The sequence below is a fragment of the Megalops cyprinoides genome, chromosome 10, assembly GCF_013368585.1.
Source record: "Megalops cyprinoides isolate fMegCyp1 chromosome 10, fMegCyp1.pri, whole genome shotgun sequence".
Classification (NCBI taxonomy): domain Eukaryota; kingdom Metazoa; phylum Chordata; class Actinopteri; order Elopiformes; family Megalopidae; genus Megalops; species Megalops cyprinoides.
In genome coordinates, this window is record NC_050592.1 from 26311365 (window position 1) to 26334830 (window position 23466).

The 23466-nt window shown below is 45.4% G+C and overlaps 1 protein-coding gene across 1 annotated transcript; it reads left to right on the top strand.

The window, feature by feature from the left end:
• Positions 1–2211: 2211 nt before the first annotated feature.
• tpbgb (trophoblast glycoprotein b) lies at positions 2212–4118 on the top strand. Its single transcript, XM_036539491.1, has one exon. It carries the CDS (start codon positions 2814–2816, stop codon positions 3957–3959), a length of 1146 nt encoding a protein of 381 aa, XP_036395384.1. The 5' UTR covers positions 2212–2813; the 3' UTR covers positions 3960–4118.
• Positions 4119–23466: the final 19348 nt, after the last annotated feature.

Sequence of the window (23466 nt, forward strand, 5' to 3'; positions counted from 1 at the left end):
GGCAAGGTCACTCTTGTTTGACCAATTCATCCTGAGGGAAAAGAATAAACAGAAAACAATTATCTGCTATTTCATCTGAGCAATACTTATGATTTACACATTTAGTGTTGTTTGTCTTGCGCGCGCACGCACACACACACACACACACACACACACACACACACACACACACACACACACATACATGCAAGTGCATGCATACACATACATACACACAGGAGTAACCTGGTTTTATGCCTCCCAGGTTTCTCAGGAGCTCATGAGCTTTGCCCTGGGTGCATTCACTCCTCATTAATCAATTAACATTATAAATTGTTGTCATTAGCAAGTAATCTAAATTCATGAGAACTGTCTTAAAATGTAAACACTAGCATTGTGCTACTGGACATTTGAGAATCTGTACTACATTAAGCCTCCATATCACCCTGTAATGTCCTTCAATTACCCAGCCCCCCCATTAAAAGCATAGAGTGCAATAAATGTAACTGTAAGTGCATTACGCAGATGCTAACATTAGACCACTGTACCACAATCTATAGGCAGAATCATAGGGTATCATGTTGTGTTAAGAGTCAGTGTGGCTGGGTTATCTACCTCAACTCTGGAGTGAATTATACTCTTGTAGAGCTGGGGCTGAACCCTTGTCATATGTCACTGACTGTGTAGCCATGGCAATGCCACAGGCTAGAAGCCAATGAGGGAAACAAATGAAGAGACACTTAGTACACACATGTGAATTGTTGGTTTGTGTCTCAGCAGATCATTGAGAGCAAAGGCTGACAGACAGGCAGTTATCACCTAGGGTGGGTTGGAACAGGTTGGAATACTTGGGTGTGTTTTTGTAGTCTGACCACAAGAGGTCAAGAGGACTATGAAAATGGAGACCAATCAGGAGCCCAAAAAAGAGTCCATAACTGAAACATGCCTCATTTTCATATTGCACTGTTAGTACAAAAAAGGCCACAAAAACCTATTCTTGAGGAATATCATGGAGTTTTAACTTGATGACAAAATGGAAACTGAGGAGAGCTGCATTTATTAAAAATGCAAAAAAACAAACAAAAAAAAATCCACAATGTACCTCCAGTCTCAGCTTCCAGCACAGAGTTGCACAGTGTTATTTCAGGTAAGTGCGCTAAACATCTAAAAAATGCGTCAATATTTAATCATTCCAGCCAGCCTGGAGACAATTACACTGGCTGCGCTAGAAGCTTGTGAAGCAGAAGGAATTAATGACCTCAAGTTAATTGAAGCCATGTGAACGGTCCTCGCACTGCATTCCATCTCTTTGCGCAGTGTGCAACACAACATAACATAGTGGTAAGGAGCAGCACTCATAACCGGAAAGTTTCTGGTTCAACTCCCCATTGGGGCGCTGCTGCTGTACCATTGGGCAAGGTGCTCAACTCAGCATTACCTCAGTAAAAATCCAGCTGCATAAATGGATAACATGTAAAAATTGTAACTTGTTGTTCTGAATAAGAGTGTCTGCTAAATAACAATGTGATGAAGAGGTTTCTCCTCTCCCCTCTGGAGTGAGATTTTTTCATTTTTTGTGTTTCAGCTGCCAACAGTAAGAAATAATACTGTATAAAAAAGTTTAAAAGCATTCACAGTCTTATTTGCATGCAGTTGCTGCTTAATGAGACAGATAATACATGTGGTACTGAACTGGAATGATGCACATTAACACAAGTAGGGTGCTTTTCGGAAGGAAGGAAGAAATAGGGGGAATAGTGTAATATAATCCCCAGTAATGATAATGTTTATTTTGTACTTAAAGTATTCCTTATTCCTATGTACATTTTGCCAGTTTCTCTTTTATTTAAATAATTTTAAAGTCACATTTGACAAATGAACTTCAAGAAAGGAATGCCTTATACATCAAAGGTATAACTTTTTTGTCCACACGACATTTTCTGAGTTGTTGGGCTTTCAGGGTGCAGATGAGATGAACCAAATGTTCCCTCATTCCAATGTTTAAAACATTCCACTACGCTACACATATCCCTCAGATAAGTTATATATATAAAAAACAGATCTCAGCGTAAGTTACGAAAAGGCTTCATCTCAAATAGTTTTGAAGCATATTACTGATTACGCAACTAACTTTAGTTTTATCTTTTCCCCGTTTTCAGGTGAATGGTACATTCCAAACAGCGTTTTACCGTGAGGCTCCGTGGACAGAATCATTCTCCCCAAAACCGAGGAGGGTGCATGGTTAGGTGGAAAAATCACCGAATAGCTTTCGGCGAAAACGATTCTGCGTTTTGTGAAACGTTTTTACTATTGGCTTATTTACGTACAGACTTTTCAACATTTGAAACTTTCAGGAATGGTGCCTAGCTGTATCTTTAACTTGGACTGACTTGGCGGTGACTTAGTGTGGTTCGAATACCAGCTGAATGATCAAAGAAATCGCCACGGGAGACTGGAAAATCCACCCTCTCAACAAACAGGAAGACGGGTAACACCAGACACTTTATGTGAGATACATTTTAACTTTTTCCCTTTCTTCTGAATTGCGTGCGATACCTGATTGCATATATAGGTGATGAATTGGGTCAACGGCACCAAGTTTCGCTGTATATTGCAGACGTGGAGCGATTGGATCACGTTAAAAGATTGCTTTATTTTCTACGCGAATTCAACGTAGACATCGCAAAAAGGTATTTCCGCATGAATGACTAGGCTCAGCGGCGTGACCGGACTTTATAAAACCTTTAAACAACCTACCTTTCATTTGTGATCTTGCACTGTTTTCAAGTAACTTTTTGGATCACTGACAAATATTTTGCGTAACAGTGAAAAAGATGCGTGCGGGCCCGTTGTTATTAATCAGAGTTGCACAAAGTCGGAAGAGAGTTCATCAGTTGAGTCTGAGTTTATTACTTTTGTCTGAGATTTTTATGTTGGCATCATCCCAGTCGTGTCCAGACAAATGTGTGTGTTTCACGTCTACTGTAAAATGCGTAAACCAGAATTTAACGGCAATCCCTGGATCGCTACCATCAAACGTTAAGAACCTTTTCCTATCCGGGAATAAAATCTCCCGTCTGACTGCAGACTCTTTCCCCGTGGGTCTGGATCAGCTAACTGACCTGTATCTGACAGGCAATAAGATGGAGCAGGTTGATTCGGATGCGTTCGCCAACCTGCCCAAGCTCAGGCTGCTGGACCTCAGCAACAACAGGTTACACAAGTTCAGCCCTGAAGCGTTCCCCGCCAACAACAACATACAGGACCTCAGCCTGAGCAACTCCCTCTACAACCACTCATACATCGGAGAGATCTCAAGTCTGCTCCAGACCAGGACTCCACAGCTGACCACGCTGAATTTGTCCAACAACGACCTGTTCTATCTCCCTGAGAACATGTTTTCCAGCTTGCAGCACCTCGTGACGCTGGACCTGAGGAACAACTCCATCATGTCCCTCAGTAACCTGACCCCGAGGAGCTTGCACGCGCGGAGGCTGGACCTGCGCGACAACTCGCTGACCAGGCTGGCGAACGGCACGCTGGCGGAGCTCGGCCAGTGGCCTGGCCTGCAGCTGCTGCTGGCGGGGAACCCCTGGACCTGCGACTGCGAGCTGGAGGACATGGTGCTGTGGCTGCGGAGGGGGGCGGAGCAGGTGGTGGACAGGCAGAACCTCACCTGCGCCGACCCGGCCCGGCTGAGGAGCGCGAACTTGCTGCAGGTGAACGTGTCTGAGCTCCAGTGCACCGGCTCGCAGGACATGAAGAGCGTGCTGGAGACGTCCTACGTCTTTTTGGGCATGGTGCTGGCGCTCATCGGGGTGATCTTCCTGCTCGTCCTCTACCTCAACAGGAGGGGGATCAAGAGGTGGCTGTACAACATCCGGGACGCATGCAGAGACCACATGGAGGGCTACCATTACAGATACGAGGTCAACTCTGACCCCAGGCTAGCCAACCTGAGCCTCAACTCGGACGTCTGAGGGATATGGGAGAGAGTGGGGTGAAGGGCTTTTGCCTCTTGCGTTATAGCATGGTGACTTGCTCTAGCTATGCATGAAATCCTCTAGTTACAAAGAGCCCCCCCTGCCCCTCCCTGTAGACCCCAGCCTCTGCAGCACGCAGGGCTTTAGCCAGCTAACCCCCCCCCCCCCCCCCCCCCTGCTGGGGCTGCACCCCCCTGCACCCATGTGATGTGCTATTCACTGATGTGTTCTGTCATCTTTTGATGTTGTGCAATGCTGCATGGACTGGCACTCGTGGAACAGGGGCCCCCATGCCAGGGCTCTCCTGCCAGAGAACGTCTTAAAAATGCTTTTTTTCATACCGGGCGATTGCAGAGACTGAACAGACTTTTTCATAAGGTGACTAAAAAATAACAGTATATCTGTATATAACTATATTTGTGCATCTTGGTAGGTATTCATACTTATAACATCATAACTTCTTCCTGGAAAAGTCTTGTTTTCCCAGAAATTTCATTCTCAGACACAGGGTACATGTCACCTTGCTTGTTAAAATATTTGTCTTTTTTAAATGTAGTGTATTTTATGATATTCCGATCGATGATCAAAATAGTGCACACTTATCCTGCCACCTATAGTCAGCATCATGGTTTTTTATTTTCTTCAGAAGCTGCTTTGCTGAATAAAGGTGACGCATTGCAGGTCTCCCTTTCAGCTTCAGCTTCAGCACTGTTTTAGATATGCTACTCATACCACATACCACCCTTACAGACCATATATTATGCAAAGACTAAACATACTCTATACATACCACCTACTCAATACGCACGTGCAATGCATACTGCATGTACAACAGACATTTGTAACACACTCATACCTCACGTAGTCCTCAGATATCGCACACGCTACACACAGTACATAAACACACAGCACACCCGCTGAATACGGCGCAGACTGAACGCACACACTCGAGAGACCGCAGTGAGGTCACGTACTGTGAGTCACCGTGGGCTGCGAGAGCAGGACAGGCTCATGAAGGCTATCACCGCATCACACTCCCCATAACCCCTCAGCTCGACAACAAACCGGGGGGTGGGGTTAAGGGGGGCGGCGAGGGACGAAGTGAGCACAATAGCCTTTCGCAGTGACATATGAGGCCATTAAGTTCAATTAAATGTGCAGTCGCCTGTCGTGGTTCCATAATGCGTTTCAGAAGCCTGAAACGCTAAGTGAAGGGAGAGGGAAATGAGAAGCGCGGTGTTCAGGGGAGAAGAGGCAAGCTCGGATCAGCACCGCTTTGGGCTGTGTGTGGCACAGCGTGCGCGGAGGGAATATGGAAATCGAATCAGATCAGCAGTAATCTGCTCCCCCTACTGTATTTATTCAACTAATGGGGAATGTATGCATGCAGTTTCCCTCCCAGGATCTTTTGTGCTGTAATATCAAATTTTTGCAGTTGCAGATAAAATACAAAATGCTGAAATATTAAACATACTCATTCCCATGTGAATCTGCATTTGTTTGGAGTCATTCTTGCAACTCGTACATATCAGTCACAGTCATCTGTTTAGAGTTACTAATGGCACCTCACAGAAATGATTGTATACTGTATGCAATATGTAATATGCAGTGATGAATGCCATCTTGGTGATACTTTAAGAGTACATAAAGCTTCATGAAGTTGTCAGATTTTGAAGCTTTCTGGCTTCTGCAATTCCTTTCAGATTGTTGAATTTGTCAGTACAAAGATGAGTTTGAATAGACTGCTCCGACTCACTTTGTGTCAAAGACCACTTCAAGACTTCCTCTTACTCCCAGAGCTACAGTCCTTTCCTTTCAAAAGGAAGGAACGGACTGTGTGTTTTTGTATACAGTGTTTGTGATTGCTGTGGGATTTTAGTCTCAGGAGAGTGTGTTAGTGTTGGGTGGTGTACTAGGGAGTGTTTGTTGGTTTCATAATTTGCAATGCCATATCTTTAGTTTGACTAAAGCACTCTGATATTGAAAACAGTTTTGAATTCCATGTGAATGGAAACAAAGGTTTAAAAGGGAATATTTTGAAATGGTGAATTTCCTACAAAGGGTTGGTTATTACAGAAAGACAGTGGCTCGGTTGGTCACTGTAGCATAAATGAGCCAATTAGATGTGGAGAGAGAGATTCTCATGAAGCAAAATGTTAGCATGGTTGTGTGTGGTCAGCGCAGCAGTGTAGAGCAATGGTCAGGGCTATAATATAGAGTATTGGCCAGAGCAGCAGTATTGTTGAACACTGAATAACTCAGTTCCTGTCATTGTCAACACCATGGGAGCTGGGACTAAAGTTATTTTGAAATCAGGCAACCGTCTAGCTTTTTTCCCATGGCCTTAATGTGCATTCCTGCTAATGCCCATTTAAGGTGAATGACATCAGAAGATGAGAGGAGGTGAAGTGAATTAGAGGAGTGTTCGTTTACTCTTGGAAGATCAGAGTTCTTCTCTTTGATACAAGCTACCACCCTTCCAAATTCCTTTTCAGATGTGTGGGGATAACCACTCCCAGAGTCTGGCAGGGCAAGTCATCAGAGCCCATCATGACAGCACCATTTGCAGAAGTCAAAAACACTGGAACAACTTAAGTAGATTTTACATAGGAGGAATTGTTTTATATAAAACAACATTTTTTGGAAGGTGGATAAGAGACTGAGGCTGTATTCTTGCTAACAGACCTGTGCCCTTACATTGATGTAAATATACACACACACATATATGGACTATTCTATTTGCTTGTGCAGGTCTGATCATCTACAATTAAACTGAGTACAGAAATAAAGCTTCTGCATAATTTGTGGCAAACAGCCATTGCCTACAGTAACTGAGTGAGCAGCGACACAAGGACGGGCCACACCTCCCGAGGAGGTCAGCTCCCGCCAAGCCGCGGCAGGAACAGGTGCAGGACTTTCACTGTCTCTCGTTTCCACGGCGACGATCCCCCCCCACACACAGTCGCCGTATTGAGAGCAGGGATCCGCAGATTTTTATTAATGGCTTTGTACAGTATACACTGGTCATGGCTCACAGAGCAGGTGTAATTATGAGCGAGACAAAAGACGCCGACAGAGGAGCGGGGTGAAATTGATGTGGGCGAGCGATCTGGCAGCGCCGTGCCTGCGCGGAGCCCCTTCTGTGCTTATTAAAACCGGTCTCCTAACAATTTGGACACGGAGCTCGCGCTCATTCACTGACAGCAATGATCCAAGGAGGACGGGCTCTCTTTCAAAGCTGACTGGTTGTCACCTTTGTTTATGGCGAAGGGCCACTGATGTTCCATAAATTTCACTTTTCCATTATGAAACCTTGTTTTTTTTTTTTTATGAGCTCCAGGTTGTGATTGGACATGGTCAACAGGTGTGTGTCTTATCTCACAACCATGTTACACACTCCAGAAGCCAGACACACACACATGCATGGGGCAGCAGTGTAGCATAATATTAAGGAGCAGGACTCGTAATTGGGTACACTGATGCTGTACCCTTGGATAAGGTACTTAACCCAGAATTGCCGCAGTAAATATCCAGCTGTATAAAGGGACAACATGTAGAAAAAATGTAACCTATGTAAGTTGCTCTCGATAAGAGCGTCTGCTAAATGCCAGTAAGGTGATGTAATGTAATACAAACAGAGTGCTTTTGTTAGGGGAGTTGGAAAAGCTAATAACATCCTTCTGACAGAGGTACAAAATGCACATGCCCCCCAATGCCCACCATCCCCACCCTGCGCCCACCACACCTCTGCCCCATCTGTAGATTCTGTGTCCTCGGCAGTGTGTCAGATCGAGTTTAAACTCCCTTAATATCTTTGTTCTCTCTCTCTTTTTGGTGACTGATCAGAGTCATGGGTAGCAGATTATCAGATTCCTGAAGCTCATAATTATACTTTGCTTTCCATCCCTCTCCACACTCCTAAGCTCTTCCAGTCAGGTAATAACCACTGGGGGAAGCCGGACAGCAGAGTGGATATGAAAGGAACATGTGTGGGTTTATAGCCTACACGTTAAGGCCGGTCAGTCTGCATGTCCTACAAAGTGTGTGAGCATTCTGCTTCATACCATCTCACCGTCGCAAAGTGATGCAGAGATTCAGTTGTACTTGTGTGAGAGGAGTAAGACCTGCTCAGTGTATTTGTGTGTGTGTGTGTGTGTGTGTGTGTGCGTGCATGTGTATGCGTATGTGTGTATGGCACCAAAGCCAATTGCCCTTTGTGAACCTGTCTCCTGGCTTCTGCATTATCAGCTCTCACAGGTGTTTCTAGCCTTTGTCCTGTTGCTCGTTTTGCCACAGGAGGCTTCTGCTAATTTGGATTTATGGTGGAGCTCATTAGTGCACGGTCGTGTCTCTCTGAGGCACATCCACTTTTATTGAAAACCTTCCTGTAAATCTGTAAATGAAGACGAATGGGGCCTGTGCGTCCTGGCGACAGCCGTCGTCTATCCGAGCGCCTCGCCGCTCCGGCCGCAGCCGCCGCGGAAGCGTCTGCTGGGACGAGCGGCTGGGGGAAATGAAAAGATGGCCATTGCAGCGCCAGAGCGGGAGGCCTCGTTAATATTGATAAAACAGAAGTCTGCAACACTTAAAGCTACAAAGACAAACGATAAAATGCCGGGATGCCTAGTTTTTTTTTTCTTTTGTGTCTTTCTCCCCCCTCCGCAAAATCCAATTGTTGGGGGGTTGGGGAGGGGGGGAAACTGGACCCAGCAGGCCACATCTCTCCGGTTCTGCAGAGCTGAAGTATCTCATTACGAGCCCTCCGCCCCAAAGCGTTAAGTGAAGCGCTCCGTCTTATTGATTCCGGTTAAAGCAGACTTACTTAAGTCTCACATGATTAATTAAAGACGCAGGTGACACCTGACGGATGATGGTGCTCGGCTGGTGGAATCCACTGCTCGTTTCCGTCCAATAGAAATAAAGCAATCGTAGAGAGGGAGGAATAACTCCAAAATCCGAGAGAACACGGGATCAGCCTCGGATACGGCAGGAAATAAAAGCCTCATCTTGTTAAAGACAGGAAGATCCGCCAAGGGTCTGAATGTGCTTTTACCTCAATGAGATTACAGAATGTGCAGTGAGATGCTGAGATACTGTGGGCTCGCTGTGTTAAAACTAATCCGTCATTCATTTGAAATGCCTGAGGTCCAGAGGTTCATAGCAAAGAAGAAGCTGTGATCTGGTTAACCCTGTGCTTGTCTGGATTTGTCTTAGTCTCTGGCCTCTGGTCAACTCTTCGGGCCTTATAATATAAGCACAAAGGGCAGTGGGAGGAGCTCAGTTGTTTCAACCACAGGTGAGACAACAGGCAAGAATCTTCACAGTTTTCAACACCGTCTTATACAGTGGCAAGTGATGATTGGACAAGGCAGGCTTCCAAAAGTGTCTTTAGCCAATAGCCATTTATTCTCTAAACCTTGGGTGACAGAAAGCAAACAAAATAAACTAATTCATGTTACAAGTTGATCAACTCCTGCTTAGTGGCAGCTACACTAAGAAACCAAAGCCCCATGAAGACCACAGACAGGTTTCCCCCTCAAATGCAGCTACTGCTGGTTGTCCTTATAGGAGGCTTAATGGAGGCAATGAGCAACACCGAGGCTGATTAGCAGTCAGCCTCAGCTGTGCAGGTGCCTCTCAGCGAGAATCTAAAGCCTCCCAGGCTGTGGGCGACAGCTGAGGGGACTGACTGTAACCACAGAAGAAGCACAAGCCACCTTCAGTGTCCTGCCCCACCCCTTCTGGACTCACATAACCATACTCAGCATGGAGGATATGGACACATCACACAATAGGACTCACATGAGCCAATACACAACATGATAAGAATCTGCCTCATTTTTAGCTAATGCTAAAGGATGGCTGCTCATTTGGAATCCGCGACTATTAACATGTCTATTCTGTCTGCCCTCGTGGCCCCAGCAGGTGGCTATTCGTTATACTGTTTGCGTGTGGCTGTGTCTCAGTTTCAGACGGTGATGAACTGCAGAGTTATTCATCGTGAGTGCTGGGTTGCCTGGGTCTCGTCCCATGCGGGGCAGCGCCGTGGCTGTGGAGGGTGAGGAGGTGACCGCCGACAGCAACATGAGCTCATGGAAAGAGGAAAGAAGATAGCACTGCCTGCGACCAGTCTGAGTCTGCGGTCGGACACACTGGGGTTCTCTGGTCAGCGAGGCTGCGGTGAGACCACAGTCAGACAGACTAAATTCCGCAGCCAAACAAATGAGCAATCAAAGATTGTGGTTAAGGAAACCAAGCTGGGGTCCCAAGTGGCTAAGTCAGCAAGGCGCTCGTCTCGAGTTCAGGCTGAGGTTCATAACCCACGGCGGCAGAACAAGTTGGCTTTGTTCCAGCAGGGATGGGGGCGGGTGGGGTTGTGTAGGCTGGCCATTATTTCCTCAGCTTACTGCTTTCAGGCACCCTGCAGTTTTTCTGGCTCGATGATGTCAGTGGAGTAGCACCTACTCTCCAATGAATACCCACTTCACAGCGGTGCTCTGTGTAACTTGAAGTGTTGATTGCAAGACAGGGTTGCATAAGTTGCATAACAAAGCATAAAATACAAACCGAGTCAACTGTCAGGCAAACCAAGGTCTGCGGTCAAACAGCCTAAATTGGCGGATACAACAAGTTCTGTGGTAGGAAAGAGCCTGTGATCATAGAGAGCATGCAGTTTCATGTGTAGAAATGCTGGTGAAGAGCTCAGGTCCTGCTTCTCACAGATCCATAACAAAACCATCTGTAGGGAGTCGAGTTTTCCTATCTTCACTGTATTTACTTTTCTGGCTCAGAAGCTTCCTGTTTAGAATTGAATTTAATTTAGCAGTTAGGTTCCCTGAGCCATTTGTGTTGCTATCTGAAATGGCTTCACTGTGTCTCAGATAAAAAGCTGATTAGTTGGGCGGAGTGTTACTCACTCAGCAGTGTTTTGCCTCTCTTCTCTGGGGTGCAATTCAGCAGTGGGGGTGCATTAGAGACAGGATGGCCTGAAGAGGGCAGGGGCAGGGACCATCCACTGCAAATGGCGTATGGGCAATGAGGGGGACAGGACATCTGATCCCTCCATTTAAACAAAGAGCTCCATCATGAATTTTGTAATCAAGAATCTGAGTACCTGCTAACAAATTTAATGTTTCAGAATTCTGAGATCAGCAGCAGGGTTGATCAGAGTCAAAAACCAAGAGGGTAGAAGCACAGAGGGAGCACAGAGACAGGAGTGGCCTGGGTTTGAAGGTATAACCTACTGATAGTGACCACATCTGTCTTCAGCCTCCTTTGAAACAAAATAGATTTTTTTTCATAATACAGTACACAGTGAACATTGATGTGCCCATTTGAGCATTTGGGGTATTTTAGAAACAGACCAAACAACAGATGTGTCACTACATTTGTGGTGTATTTCATATGCTCAAAGGTGGCACAGATAATGGTCTCCTGAGCGACGAGGAGGTCTCTCCGTGAGAGTTATTAAATGTGGTAATGTGGTAATGGGGTGCCGCTTGCTGGAGCGAGCCACTGTGAATAATGACCTCTGCGCGGCAGAGATTCAGAGGAGCTGTGGATATCTCCCACATGCAGAGCCGACTCAAGGCCAGATGGGCCGAATCTTATTTAAAAATATGTATTTTTCAAATGAGATGCTCAGTGGACCTTGAAGAGCTGACGTACCCCGTTCCCCTTTGAGATGGCTGCTGTGTCCCTGTCACCGATCTCTTTCTGCAGTGCGCCCCACTCACAAAGCAACTGGGACGGGTTTCACACAAACCTGCAAAATCCCATTAGTGTTAACTACTGCAGAATTAACCAATCTGAGCTATTTGTGCTGGTCCAAATAAACCAGTGTATTTACTGGGACAGGATCTATAAAAACACTGTAAGCATAACCAAGCTACTGGACAGGTTCCATATAAACCAGTATAAACAGAACCAAGCTACTGGGACAGGTTCCATATAAACCAATGTAAACAGAGCCAAGCTACTGGGACAGGTTCCATATAAACCAGTGTAAACAGAGCCAAGCTACTGGGACAGGTTCCATATAAACCAGTGTAAACAGAGCCAAGCTACTGGGACAGGTTCCATATAAACCAATGTAAACAGAGCCAAGCTACTGGGACAGGTTCCATATAAACCAGTGTAAACAGAGCCAAGCTACTGGGACAGGTTCCATATAAACCAGTGTAAACAGAGCCAAGCTACTGGGACAGGTTCCATATAAACCAGTGTAAACAGAGCAAAGCCACTGGGACAGGTTCCATATAAACCAGTGTAAACAGAGCCAAGCTACTGGGACAGGTTCCATATAAACCAGTGTAAACAGAGCCAAGCTACTGGGACAGGTTCCATATAAACCAGTGTAAACAGAGCAAAGCCACTGGGACAGGTTCCATATAAACCAGTGTAAACAGAGCCAAGCTACTGGGACAGGTTTCATACAAACCTGTGTAAACAGAGCAAAGCCACTGGGACAGGTTCCATATAAACCAGTGTACATGGAGCGAAGCTACTGGGACAGGTTCCATATATACCACTGTAACCTGAGGTGTGCTACTGGGTCAGATTTCATACAACCCAGTAAAAACTCTGCTGGAATGGGTCCCATATAAACCAGAGTAAATTGAGATGAGTGGGCAGGACAATTTGTAGTCTATAATGAATGAGGAAGGATGGAGGGGGTGTGAATGGGAACAATCATTTGTGATTAAAGAGAACTAGCTTTGTGGGGAATGGTTGGACAACAGTTTCCCTGATCTCAAGAGCTTCATTTTCAGGTATATGCAGTATGAACGTTCCAGGAGACAGTCCACACTGGTTCCAAGTCAGGTGGCTCTGGCCAGTGCCAGCCTGTGCACACTATGATCTCTGCAGCAGCTAGAAGGAGCAGATCAATGGGAGATGGAAGAAACCAACCACAGTTACACATCCACTCTTGCAGCACCTTGTAGAATGTAGTATCCACTGTATTTCACAGTGTGTGTTTATGTGTATGTGTGTGGGGGGTGAGTGTGGGGGGTGTATTGGTCTCTGGTTGCTTGACAGCCATCCGCTCTGGAACCCGAGCGGTTTGGAAGTATTCGCATCGATCTCTCTGGTTACAATCTCTGCTTCCTGTCAGGTCTGCGGGCTCGGCTCTCGCTCCCTGTCTTGTCATTTTCCATTCTCCCTATGAAAAGAGACGAGGAGCACTGAAGGAGCGATCTGGCAGCCGCCTGTGCTGAATAATGAGGCGCACTCCGAGCGGAGAGCGGGTGCAGATGATCTTGTCTGGAGCGGTTTCCCAGCGGATGAAACGCGATCTGCGCGAAGAGCAGGGGTAACATGAGTGGAAAGTAGAGATATCAGATGTGTTGGCTAGAACTCCACTTACCAAACGTCGAAGGCAACGTTCACCGCAATTACACCCTCTTCGGTTACCCGCCCCGCGCATGCCGCTGAGATGATTCTGATAAAAGCTCATTTAGATTTGGGTTGTCTCGCCTCGTGGGCGTGTTGGTCATTGGCCCGGGCTCGAGGACAAAGGACGCTAATGCGTTTGTTCTCCTCCTGTTTTCCACTGGCTGCTCGGCCGGAGTGAAAATAACGGTTTCCATCCCTCTAACACAGAGGAATCCCAATTTGTACAGATGAGCGATAAAAATTCCTCCAATGCACAAGGGTGAATTCTGCTCTTACACAGTTCCATCTAAATGTTTAAACTGCATCCAAACGAAAAAAGAAATGCTCAGCTTGAAACGTGATATCAAATTCTGATTCTCTGAACTGAAATGGCTATTAAAGATCTGCAGAAGTCTCTAAAGTGGAGCTTTGATTTTCGCGTCAGCTCTATAAATACTTTGAGAGACATTGCTGGAAGGGAAGATGATGACTGATACTCATATGCTAATATTCACAGACTGTTATTCTCACACTGATATTCAGACTGATACCTACATTCAGCTTCAGCTCCCCTGTTTCTCTAGGGACTGAGAGCATACAGGCAAATCAAATCGCAGCCACATGAGAAAATATGACTGTGGAACAAGTATCTGAAACATAAAACTGCATGCTGGGAAATACGTGTGTACATATCAAATGAAACTTTGCCCTGCTCCCAGGTCAGAGGCCATTAAAAAGGCAATGACTTTAATAAAGCAGGGACACCTCCACCCCTCCCAGCTGCCTGCCCTGGGTGCTGAAATATGAGGAGTATGGTGCTGACATTAACCTGACAGCCAGACTACAGGTACATCAGGCTCAGTAATGCAAGAACTAACATAACATATATGACCTTCAGCCCAGTCAAAATGACCTTCGGCAAATATGCAGAGTGACAGCATCTCACTGACAATGGGATCACATGATCCAGGCCAGCCAGGGTCAGCTCAGATGGGGTACTTTCAGAAAGGGAGAGAGGGAGGCAATGTAAGAGCTTAGCTCTTTTCGTGCACTGACACAGTCACATGCCTAGGCGTAGGATCACAGCCTTCACAATTTAAATCTCCTTTAACTCTGCCAAAGGGCAACGGGCAGCACCCTCTAAATTTATCAGAGAACAAAGGAAAGAGATTTCATGTCATGTGCTGATTAGGGAACTAAGTTTGGGACTCAAAGGCTGCAGGTTCAAATCTTGACTAGGGCACTCCTCTTTAATCTTTCAGCTAGCCACTTGGACAAAATTGCTGAAGTAAATTACCATCTACAGTATGTGTAGGCTTACAAAAACGGAGGAAAAGTAAGTTGCATTGGATTAGGGTATCCAGCAAGGCACGGAGTAATGTAATGTAATGTGAATGTGTGGGTAATCAGTGTTTGGAGCTGCAGGAAACTGAGCTCTGAAATGGATTGGCAGGCAGACAGGTAGCCTCTTCAGTGCCGGGCCTTGGCCTCATGCTGGTTAAGCGACTTCCCACAAGGCTGCTGTGACTACAGCTCCTCAGCGGGAGGACAGAAACTTTAAAGATCCACAATAAACAGCGGCAGAGAACAGACTCCTGTACAGAGCTTAAACTCAATACAGCCGGAAAAAAAAATTCTAGGCTTACTCAAATTGCAGTAACTCCATAGCTCATATTGCAGTAACTTCCATGTCTCACTCGGCAGCAATCCTCACACATATCACACTGAAGAAACCCCCCAAAACTCATATCTTGCAGTATTTATACCAGAACATAACATTTTTAGTAGGTGAGCAATGTCCACTCCACAGGGAATAGTCTTCAGTCTGGCTGCAGTTTTAGGGTATAGAAAGAAGAACCGTCTGTGAAAGAATTCTATACTCTATAGTCTATACTCTGTACAGACAGAATTCTATACTCTATACTCTATACAGACAGACCAGTCAGAAGCAAAATTGGTCTTTGATCATGATTTGAAGAGAATGGGGAGAGAAACTGTATGTGTATAGCTGACACCACTTTATTCAGTCTACTTGGTACTGCCTTATACCAGGAAATATGACACATGGTGGATATTATTAAATTGCCTTTATTATTAGTGAATACCGTGTGCATAGGATTTTGTGTTTCTAAATTATAATGCATTAATCATTAATTCTATTCTGTTGTAGACCTCCATGTGAAGTTTCTGAAGTAAGCAGACACAAACGCATCACAGTTTGAACACAAAGTGCTGAGAATAAACCTATCCACTTTCACAAGGAGTTCGGTACACTAATTAGAGAGAGAGGGAGATGCGGAGCAGGAGAGGGGAGGAGAAGGAGGGAGCGACAGGTGGTAGGAAAAAAGGAACTGGGATGACATCTGCTGCGTTAAATGATTGTTTCCTCCGCATGGTTCTCATTAAGCAAATGTTCAAACAACGTCTAATTAACGTGATGCTGGGCATGAGAGCTCGTGGGGGCCGGGGCGGAGTGGCGTGGACTGAATGCATAACCGAATGCGGCGGGACCGTGGCTTTAAAGGGGCCGTGATCACTCACACGCCCTGCACCTCTCCTTCCACTGGCATTTAAAGAGAAAATATCGCCCCCTGGTCACCTCGTCCTGATGTCAGGGAATGTTACCTCCCGCAGTTTGAGGGGAACAAAAGGCCCCTCACAGAGTGCGCGTATCTCTCCCTCTCATCGTGCTCACCTGGAAACCTGCCAGCGCAGATCCAGGTGTGCCGATGATGTCACCGCAACCGGCAAGGCTGGCTTCATGCCTGCGCAGAAAATGCCACCGCCGGTCGTCAGAGTCGGCAGCTAGCCCGCGGTCGGCCGTTCAGCCCCTCTGGCCCAGCAACAGGTGTTAGCGGTGGAGCAGAGCCAGGGGACGGGGTGCGAATGTCATTCAGAGGAGAGAAATGAGAGGGAGAGATAGAGAGGTCGAGAAACCAGCTGCATGCCATTTTGCAGCTGTCCACTCTGCCCACCGTCACATAAGGACTGTGGCATGATAATAAAGAGCAAATATAACTGATAAACTAAATATATGACAGTGAAGCCTTGCGCATATATACGTGACATGTGGCAGAGCCCAGACAGTGACTTCAAGGCCAATCAGGCTGAATTAGTGAAGTGATCCTGGTCAATCAAATAGGATCAGTGTTGTGATATCACTTATCCCAGCCTGGGGTCACTGTCAGGTCAGCTAAATCCATTAATCAACCCCAGCCAACCCCCCAACCGCCCGCTGTCCCTCTTTCTACGTCACTTGGTCACCATGAAGACAGTAAGGGACCATCATCCATTATTCAGACGATTCTACATGAGAGACAGGAAGTATAGGGTGTGGCTGGGCCTGTTTGACTCTGAAAAGGGGATAGTCTGCTGTGAGCGCTCATCTCCCTAATGTCTGCTGCTACATCAGCCACCTGGACAGAGTAACTGGACCTGAACATATACTAATAAACACCGTCACACAAGTTACTGTAAGAACACTGTAGCATTGGGGGGGGGGGGGGGGGGGGGGGGCAGGTGAGGGCATGTGCTCTTTGCTTGCTCTTTTCAGCAGCACCGCTGTGTGAATACAGTAAGTCAATACGTGGTGCGTGGTGTGTTGCGGCAGTAAGACCTTGTGAGGTATGAGGTTGTGAGACACTGTGTGGTGTGGGGTTGCGGCAATAAGACCAAGTGTGGTGGGCAGAACAGTTTCCCCCTCTCTCTATGGGAATAACATTAATTGGAAGCTGGGTCATGTGACTTTCCCTCTTCACTTGGACATTGGTTCAGACTTTAATTATATGCACGAGTGGAAATGTGGACCACACACACACAAACACGCATACACACTTGTGCTCTTTTGTGTAAAGATCCAAGACCTGAGACCTTAGCTATAATTATTTACTTAGGACTTCTATATGGCTGTCAATATGGCACCAATGAGCAAGCTCTACTAATTAATCCATGGTTCGAATAAGTGAAGTGAACTCACCCTAGGGCCTCCACACTGGAGACACACACTCACACACACGCCTCACTTTTTTAGAAGGCAAACAATTCTCATCCTTCCTTCACTGAATTTCCTCATGTGATTAGACACCATTCTAGGAAGGCTACAAGTTCAAAAACGTTCAAAAACACATCTGAAATTAAAAAATATGTATACGCCAATAACATGACATGATAACAATGGAATTTCAAGCTTCCCCTCACTGTGCTTAAAAGTTCATATAAAGTGCATCACATGACATGAGAAAGCTTAGTGAGTAAGTGAGGTCATTATAAAAAACAGAAAAGCAATCATTCATATCAGGTACGAAGGCCATTGTCACTCCAGTAATTTGATCAAACTTGGTCAAAAACTCATCTGCTGCTTAATGAAGGCTACACAGCAGAAACAGCCTAAGGTAAAGGGTATCTGCTCATTGTAACCATTTTGTAAACGATCTGTAAGTTAACATGCAATATTAAGGGCACTGTCATTTTGCACATTTATTACACTGTAAATGCACATATGAAAGGGGCCGATATTTTTTATTATTTACTTAATTAAACTAATTCCTGAAGTTGTTTTGCTTCGTAAACGTGTGTGTGTGTGTGTGTGTGTGTGTGTGTGTGTGTGTGTGTGTGTGTGTCTGTGTGTAGTAATATAAGAGAAAAGATGAATATTAGTTGAATCATATTATAGGGACTGAAAGTATAGACAGGCTGACGGCAATGAAGAAGGGTCAACTGAAACAGCTTTCCTTTTGGAGTGCTCCGCTTCCACCTGACATCAAAAATACCTTATGAAAAGAAAAATGACAAAATCGAGCGGGGTGCGCCGAGGAGCGAGGGGCACCGAAATTGGAGAGCTCTTTGAAGAAAGAGAACAGAAAAATGAGTTGTCACTTTTTTTTTTTTTTTTTTGGAAAACGGGTCCTCTTGTCCCCCAAGGGGTGAACGAAACTCTTTAAGCCATCAGGAAGTGCACTAATATATCCATCGTAGAAAGTGCCGAGACAGATAAGAGCGAGGTTCCTGAATTGCAGGAGCCTTTGTTGGAGCAGCTGATTATACCAGTCTGCAGAGGACAGCAGTCGAGGCAGTGAGGAGAAACTTCAGCGGGGAGATAACTCTCCCTTTTTTTCTCTCTCTCCGAGCAGTCGGCTCTTCTCTCAATTGCCAAGGTCAACACTGTCCTTCAGCACAGCGAATATTAACATTGTGGTTATCCAGAGTACTGACTGTGATTAAACAGTACTAATTCCAAAATATTTTTTGTGATGTAAGGCAATATTAACCATCAGCAGTATGGTCTCAGACAGTAGCACAGACGTCTTAATAAAATAAAATGAGAATATGCATGCATGCATGCACAAACACACGTACAGACAAACACACATATACGCACACACACACACACACACCCACACACACACACAAATACACACACCCAACCACATACATACGCACACACTAATGGGAAGATTATTGCCCTATGGGAATATCTGCTGGATGTTATTCTGTATCTGGCTCTCTAGAGTTAATCAAATGAGCAAGATATTACTCCCATGTCCTTAGGGGCTTTCTCCTACAGATGCAGTTTCGACTGCCTCTATCCACCCAAACCCATGAGGCAGAGAGATAGAGAGAGACAGACAGAGAAATAGTGTGTGTGTGTGTGTGTGTGTGTGTGTGTGTGTGTGTGTGTGTGTGTGTGTGTGCGCCTTCCTGAGGTCTGAGCTGCTGTAAACCATGAGGGATGCGCACCTCTCTCCCTCTGCAGCCAAACACTGGGACAGGTGGGGTTTTCTCCGCCGCAGCTGCGGGGTTGGGACAGTCAGTCGCTTCAGCGGCTCAGATTGGGTCATTTATCTTAGACGTAGGTGCAAACAGACTGTTTCCTCCAACCTTCCATCCTTCAGCTGCAGCCTCCTGCGGGGGTCAAGGCAGCCCGCTTTCAATTCTGCTGACGTTTCACAGGATCCAGACAGAGATAGCTCCCTCCGATCGGGACTGGCTGAGCCTTCTCGCCCGTGCCCCCACTGTCACCACGGTGATGGGTGACAAACCCCGCCCAAGGAAAAGAAAGGAATATATCTCACTCAACTGACTTGTTTTAAAAAAAGAAATGTTGAAGTAATCCTTTTCTGAAAAGAAAATGCTTAAATGTAGGATAAAATGTAGGATAACCAGAAAAAAGGTATGTTTACATACTGGAGAAGGAAATGGATTATAGGGTTAACTGCTTTTTATAGACACAAGAGGGAAAACAGCACAGGGTGACTAGAAACTAAAACTTTTATTAGACCCACAAATGTGTGATAAAAATGAGTAACAGTGGCATTTAAATTGCCATAGTAACCTTGACAACCATGTGCACTTTTCCCAGGGCTAGACTTTAAGTATGGGGAGATGTAGACAAAAGGGAATGAGGAAGGGAGAGAGGGCGAGAGAGGGAAAGAGGAAGAGAAGGAGGGGGAGGCAGTGCTGAAGACCCTGTAGCTGCTAATGTCATTTCATCACACCCATTCTTATTCAATCACTGCTCTTTAAATCAAAGTAATGACCAGAGCGTACATGTAGAAACCAAAAACATTAACCCTGGTTTGGCTCATTACTGAGTGCTACTCACTCAGTCTAAGGTGGAGTTTGATCTCCTTTTGTTTTTAGATATCAATATTCCCTCCTGTAGTGTGCAGTATCCTGATCATGTGAGCCCTCACATTATCAGTGTGTCAGGTGTCATTCAGGCGCCAACATTTCTGCTTGACTGAAAATGACTCACGTGACATATAAATGCAAAAGCCTTTCAAGGAAAAAAAAGGTAGAGTGAGAAAACAAAAAAGGTTCTGACACTCAGCCGATTTTACGGAATTTCAAGTTTTACATCCGCATTGCTTTGAATGCCTTGAGGTTTCGAGGCAATAATCAGGGATACAACAGCAGATATCGCAGTTTCATTTTGAAATTCAAACTGACTATTAAACAAGTGGCATTCTCAAATAATCGCGTTACTTTTATTGGTAGTCACGGGAGAGTCTATTCAATTTATGAACTTAGTATATGCCAAGCTTCCATCTAACATTATTGTGAGCTTTTATTTTACAGTAATGCTGGCACTGTGTTATATAAGGTCTATATTCAGTCTGCACCTTGAGCAAAGTGTATGTTTGCTGTAGCTGTATCCAGTCCTTGCCCAAGGGCACCCCTGTTTCTGTGCCCAGTCCTTGCCCGTGGGCATGGCATTTTCGGAGGCTCCCCACAGCCGTGATTCCCTGAATGTGTGGAGATCATTAAACGTACTAATGAGTCACAGGAGACCTTCAGATGGGGCCGCCTGGAAACTCTGTGGGAGAGACGACCTGCAACCAGGCACAGAGGAGGGGAGAGGGAGAGGAGGATGCAGAGGAGGTGGAGGAAGAGGGAAAATGATAAGGGAAATGGGATTACAAAGTGGGGGTTAGAGACATTGAGTAAAGGAAGGGAGAAGATGAGGGAGGAGAGAAGAAGATCCTTTGCCAAAACAATTTCAGGCTGATAAAATGTGTCCCACCCTTTCTCTGCTGTGGAGCTGGAACAATGTTGTTTCAGTATCTCTTTTTTACGGTAGTACTGGAACCAGGCACCAGAGGTTTATCCTATCTTTCCTATCTGTACAGTGGAAAATGGCATTAAGGGTTATTATTGAGCCAGTGAAAAAGAATTAAAGATCATGGGATGGGTTGTAGGGAGAGGGGCAATCACTCCTACGCTTTTTCCACTCCTTGCTTTTCCACCACAGAGAGTTTCCTTCACCCAATCCAAGAGAACAGAGTATCTGACCTCCACTGCAGTGAAGAGCAATCACACGAATACCCCCCCCCCCCCACACACACACACACATACACATACACACAAAAAACAGTCACAGCTGAATTCACAGATTAAAGAAATTAACATAAGCAATTGTTTGGAAAATCTAAATATGAAATTCATTTATTCAGGGTCATACTTTATTCAAGGTCAGCAAGCTGATCTTTCAGGATTGCTCAGACAACTGTATTCTTTAGATTGTTTCTATAATGATACCGCTCCTATCCTGACAGGTGAGTGTGCAGAACCGCTGCTGTTTCACCATGGGTGAAAACAGTGTTCTGTGCAGCGTGCTGCTTCAGTAAGACTTCAGCTTCGTCATTAGGTCTGTGCTGCAACCGACTGAGTTGGGGTTGCAAGGCTATACAGCTCTGTGATTATGTCTTTGTGTCAAAACACCAAGCTTCATTTTATTCCCCAGCTCTGACCCATTTGCTGGAGCAGACATACAGCACACAAAGACACCAGCATACTTCTAGGTGGAGCCTTTTAAAAAAAAGAACCATGAATGTTTTCAGTTTATTCCCGCATGCCTGTGAGCTGCCTGACGATGCTTTGGAGGAGATGAGGACAAGTGGAAGTTTTCTGGAGGTATATGGTGGCAAGGAAGAGAAAATCCATCCAATCAGGGAGCAAACCAGGTTTAGCTGAAAGGGGTCATTTGTCATGGCGGTCTGTGGTGTCTGAACCTGCTGGGAAAGCAGCCCTAACTGTGTTAAACTTGGCCTGTCAGAAACCTCATAGTAGATTCAGTCCTACGCCCCTGGGAGACAGCATCTGCTGAGGTACAATGAAGACAAAACATGCAGATTAGACCACTGATAAAAAAAAAAAAAAAAAAAAGTTTTAAATGAATTCGAGAAACATGGCTGTATGGTTGTAATATAAGCTATAATAAACGATAAAACTATAATATAGAGAAAAATATAAATGTAGAAAGAGAGAGACAGAGAGAGTATCACATGGACAAAAATAAATTAATTATACAACCCAAAATATACTTGAATTATGTTTAATAAATTGAGGAAGAGAGCCTTTTGGTTTATGGATGAAATAATAAATATGAGTGGAAATTGCAGGGATAAAGCATACGTTGAACAGCATGATATAATATGGCTCAAAGCAAGTGAAGAATAAAAAATTGTCATATTTTCTTTTTCTTTTTATTTGAATATTTACCTTTATGCTAAAGCTAATCACACAGAGGAAAAAAATAACATCTTTAAACATTTCTATTGGGACATACTGACCGGGAATTTGTCTCTGCGGGTATTTCTGTCAGCTCCCCGCTCTCTGAAGAATATCGCCGCGTGCGTCTCATTACTTCCTCACACCGCGGACTCGCGCCGACGGGCTAATTTTAGTCTGCTTCATTTACACCCGCGAAAAAGGCCAGAAAACTGCACTTTCACTGCGCAGCAGCGAAGATACCTAATTAGCCTATTCACTTTATGCCTTTACCCCTCAACGATTTCAAATTCTCTGTTTATTTTTTATTGTAAATCCGCTTATCTACAGAGGACAAATCCAGCCTATCATATTTGGGGGAAATGGTCGTAAAAATAGCCGCTTCATGATGCACCTGGCACGCTATTTTACACCATTACTCATTGTTGGTCGTGAGGCGCAGTGTCCCGGAATAGATATAGACCTAGTACTGCTTAATAGGGTCAGCGGCTGCCTTTTTGCATAAAATGTTTGCGAATCGGTCTGGGGATGAGTTTGCTGACCCCCGGACCTGTGCCTGGGGGACGCTATCTACCCGCCGCGTATCCTCAGCCGGAAACCGCTGGACAGTGCAGCTTTCATGGATAGCGTGTAATTACATTTCCTCACCCCATAAAAGCCCCGCCGGCTTATCTCGGGCGATGCGCGGGAGCGGAGCGCGCTCCCCGCCGCGGCGAGTGAGGTAATCGAATTCCGTGCACCGCGTGCCGTGTCTCGCGGAGAGCGCCCCGCGCGCCGGCCAGGGCTTCACTCTTCCGCTCACACACAGCCTCGTTTCGAGTCCCAAGAAATTACCGCGAAGGCGGCCGTTCATAGCCCCAGAGATCTCGCTCAACGAAGTAGCACGCTGTGCCAAATCCTCTCGTATATATATCTCCAGGTGTTTTTCACAGCGATAATTTAAGGAACGTAATTACTCCACACATCCTGACGTCTCGAGAGATGCTTGCCCTGACACCTTGAAACAAGAGGCCTTTATTCTTGGATTTTTTTTTTTTTTAATTCTCATGTAACACATCACGGATTTCGATCGTACACTTTTAAACATCCTATCCTTAAAATAAAATGTTAAATTCCCGCA

Excerpts from the sequence above, each read along its gene's own strand:
- tpbgb (XM_036539491.1), top strand. The coding sequence starts at position 2,814 with ATGCGTGCGGGCCCGTTGTTATTAATCAGAGTTGCACAAAGTCGGAAG.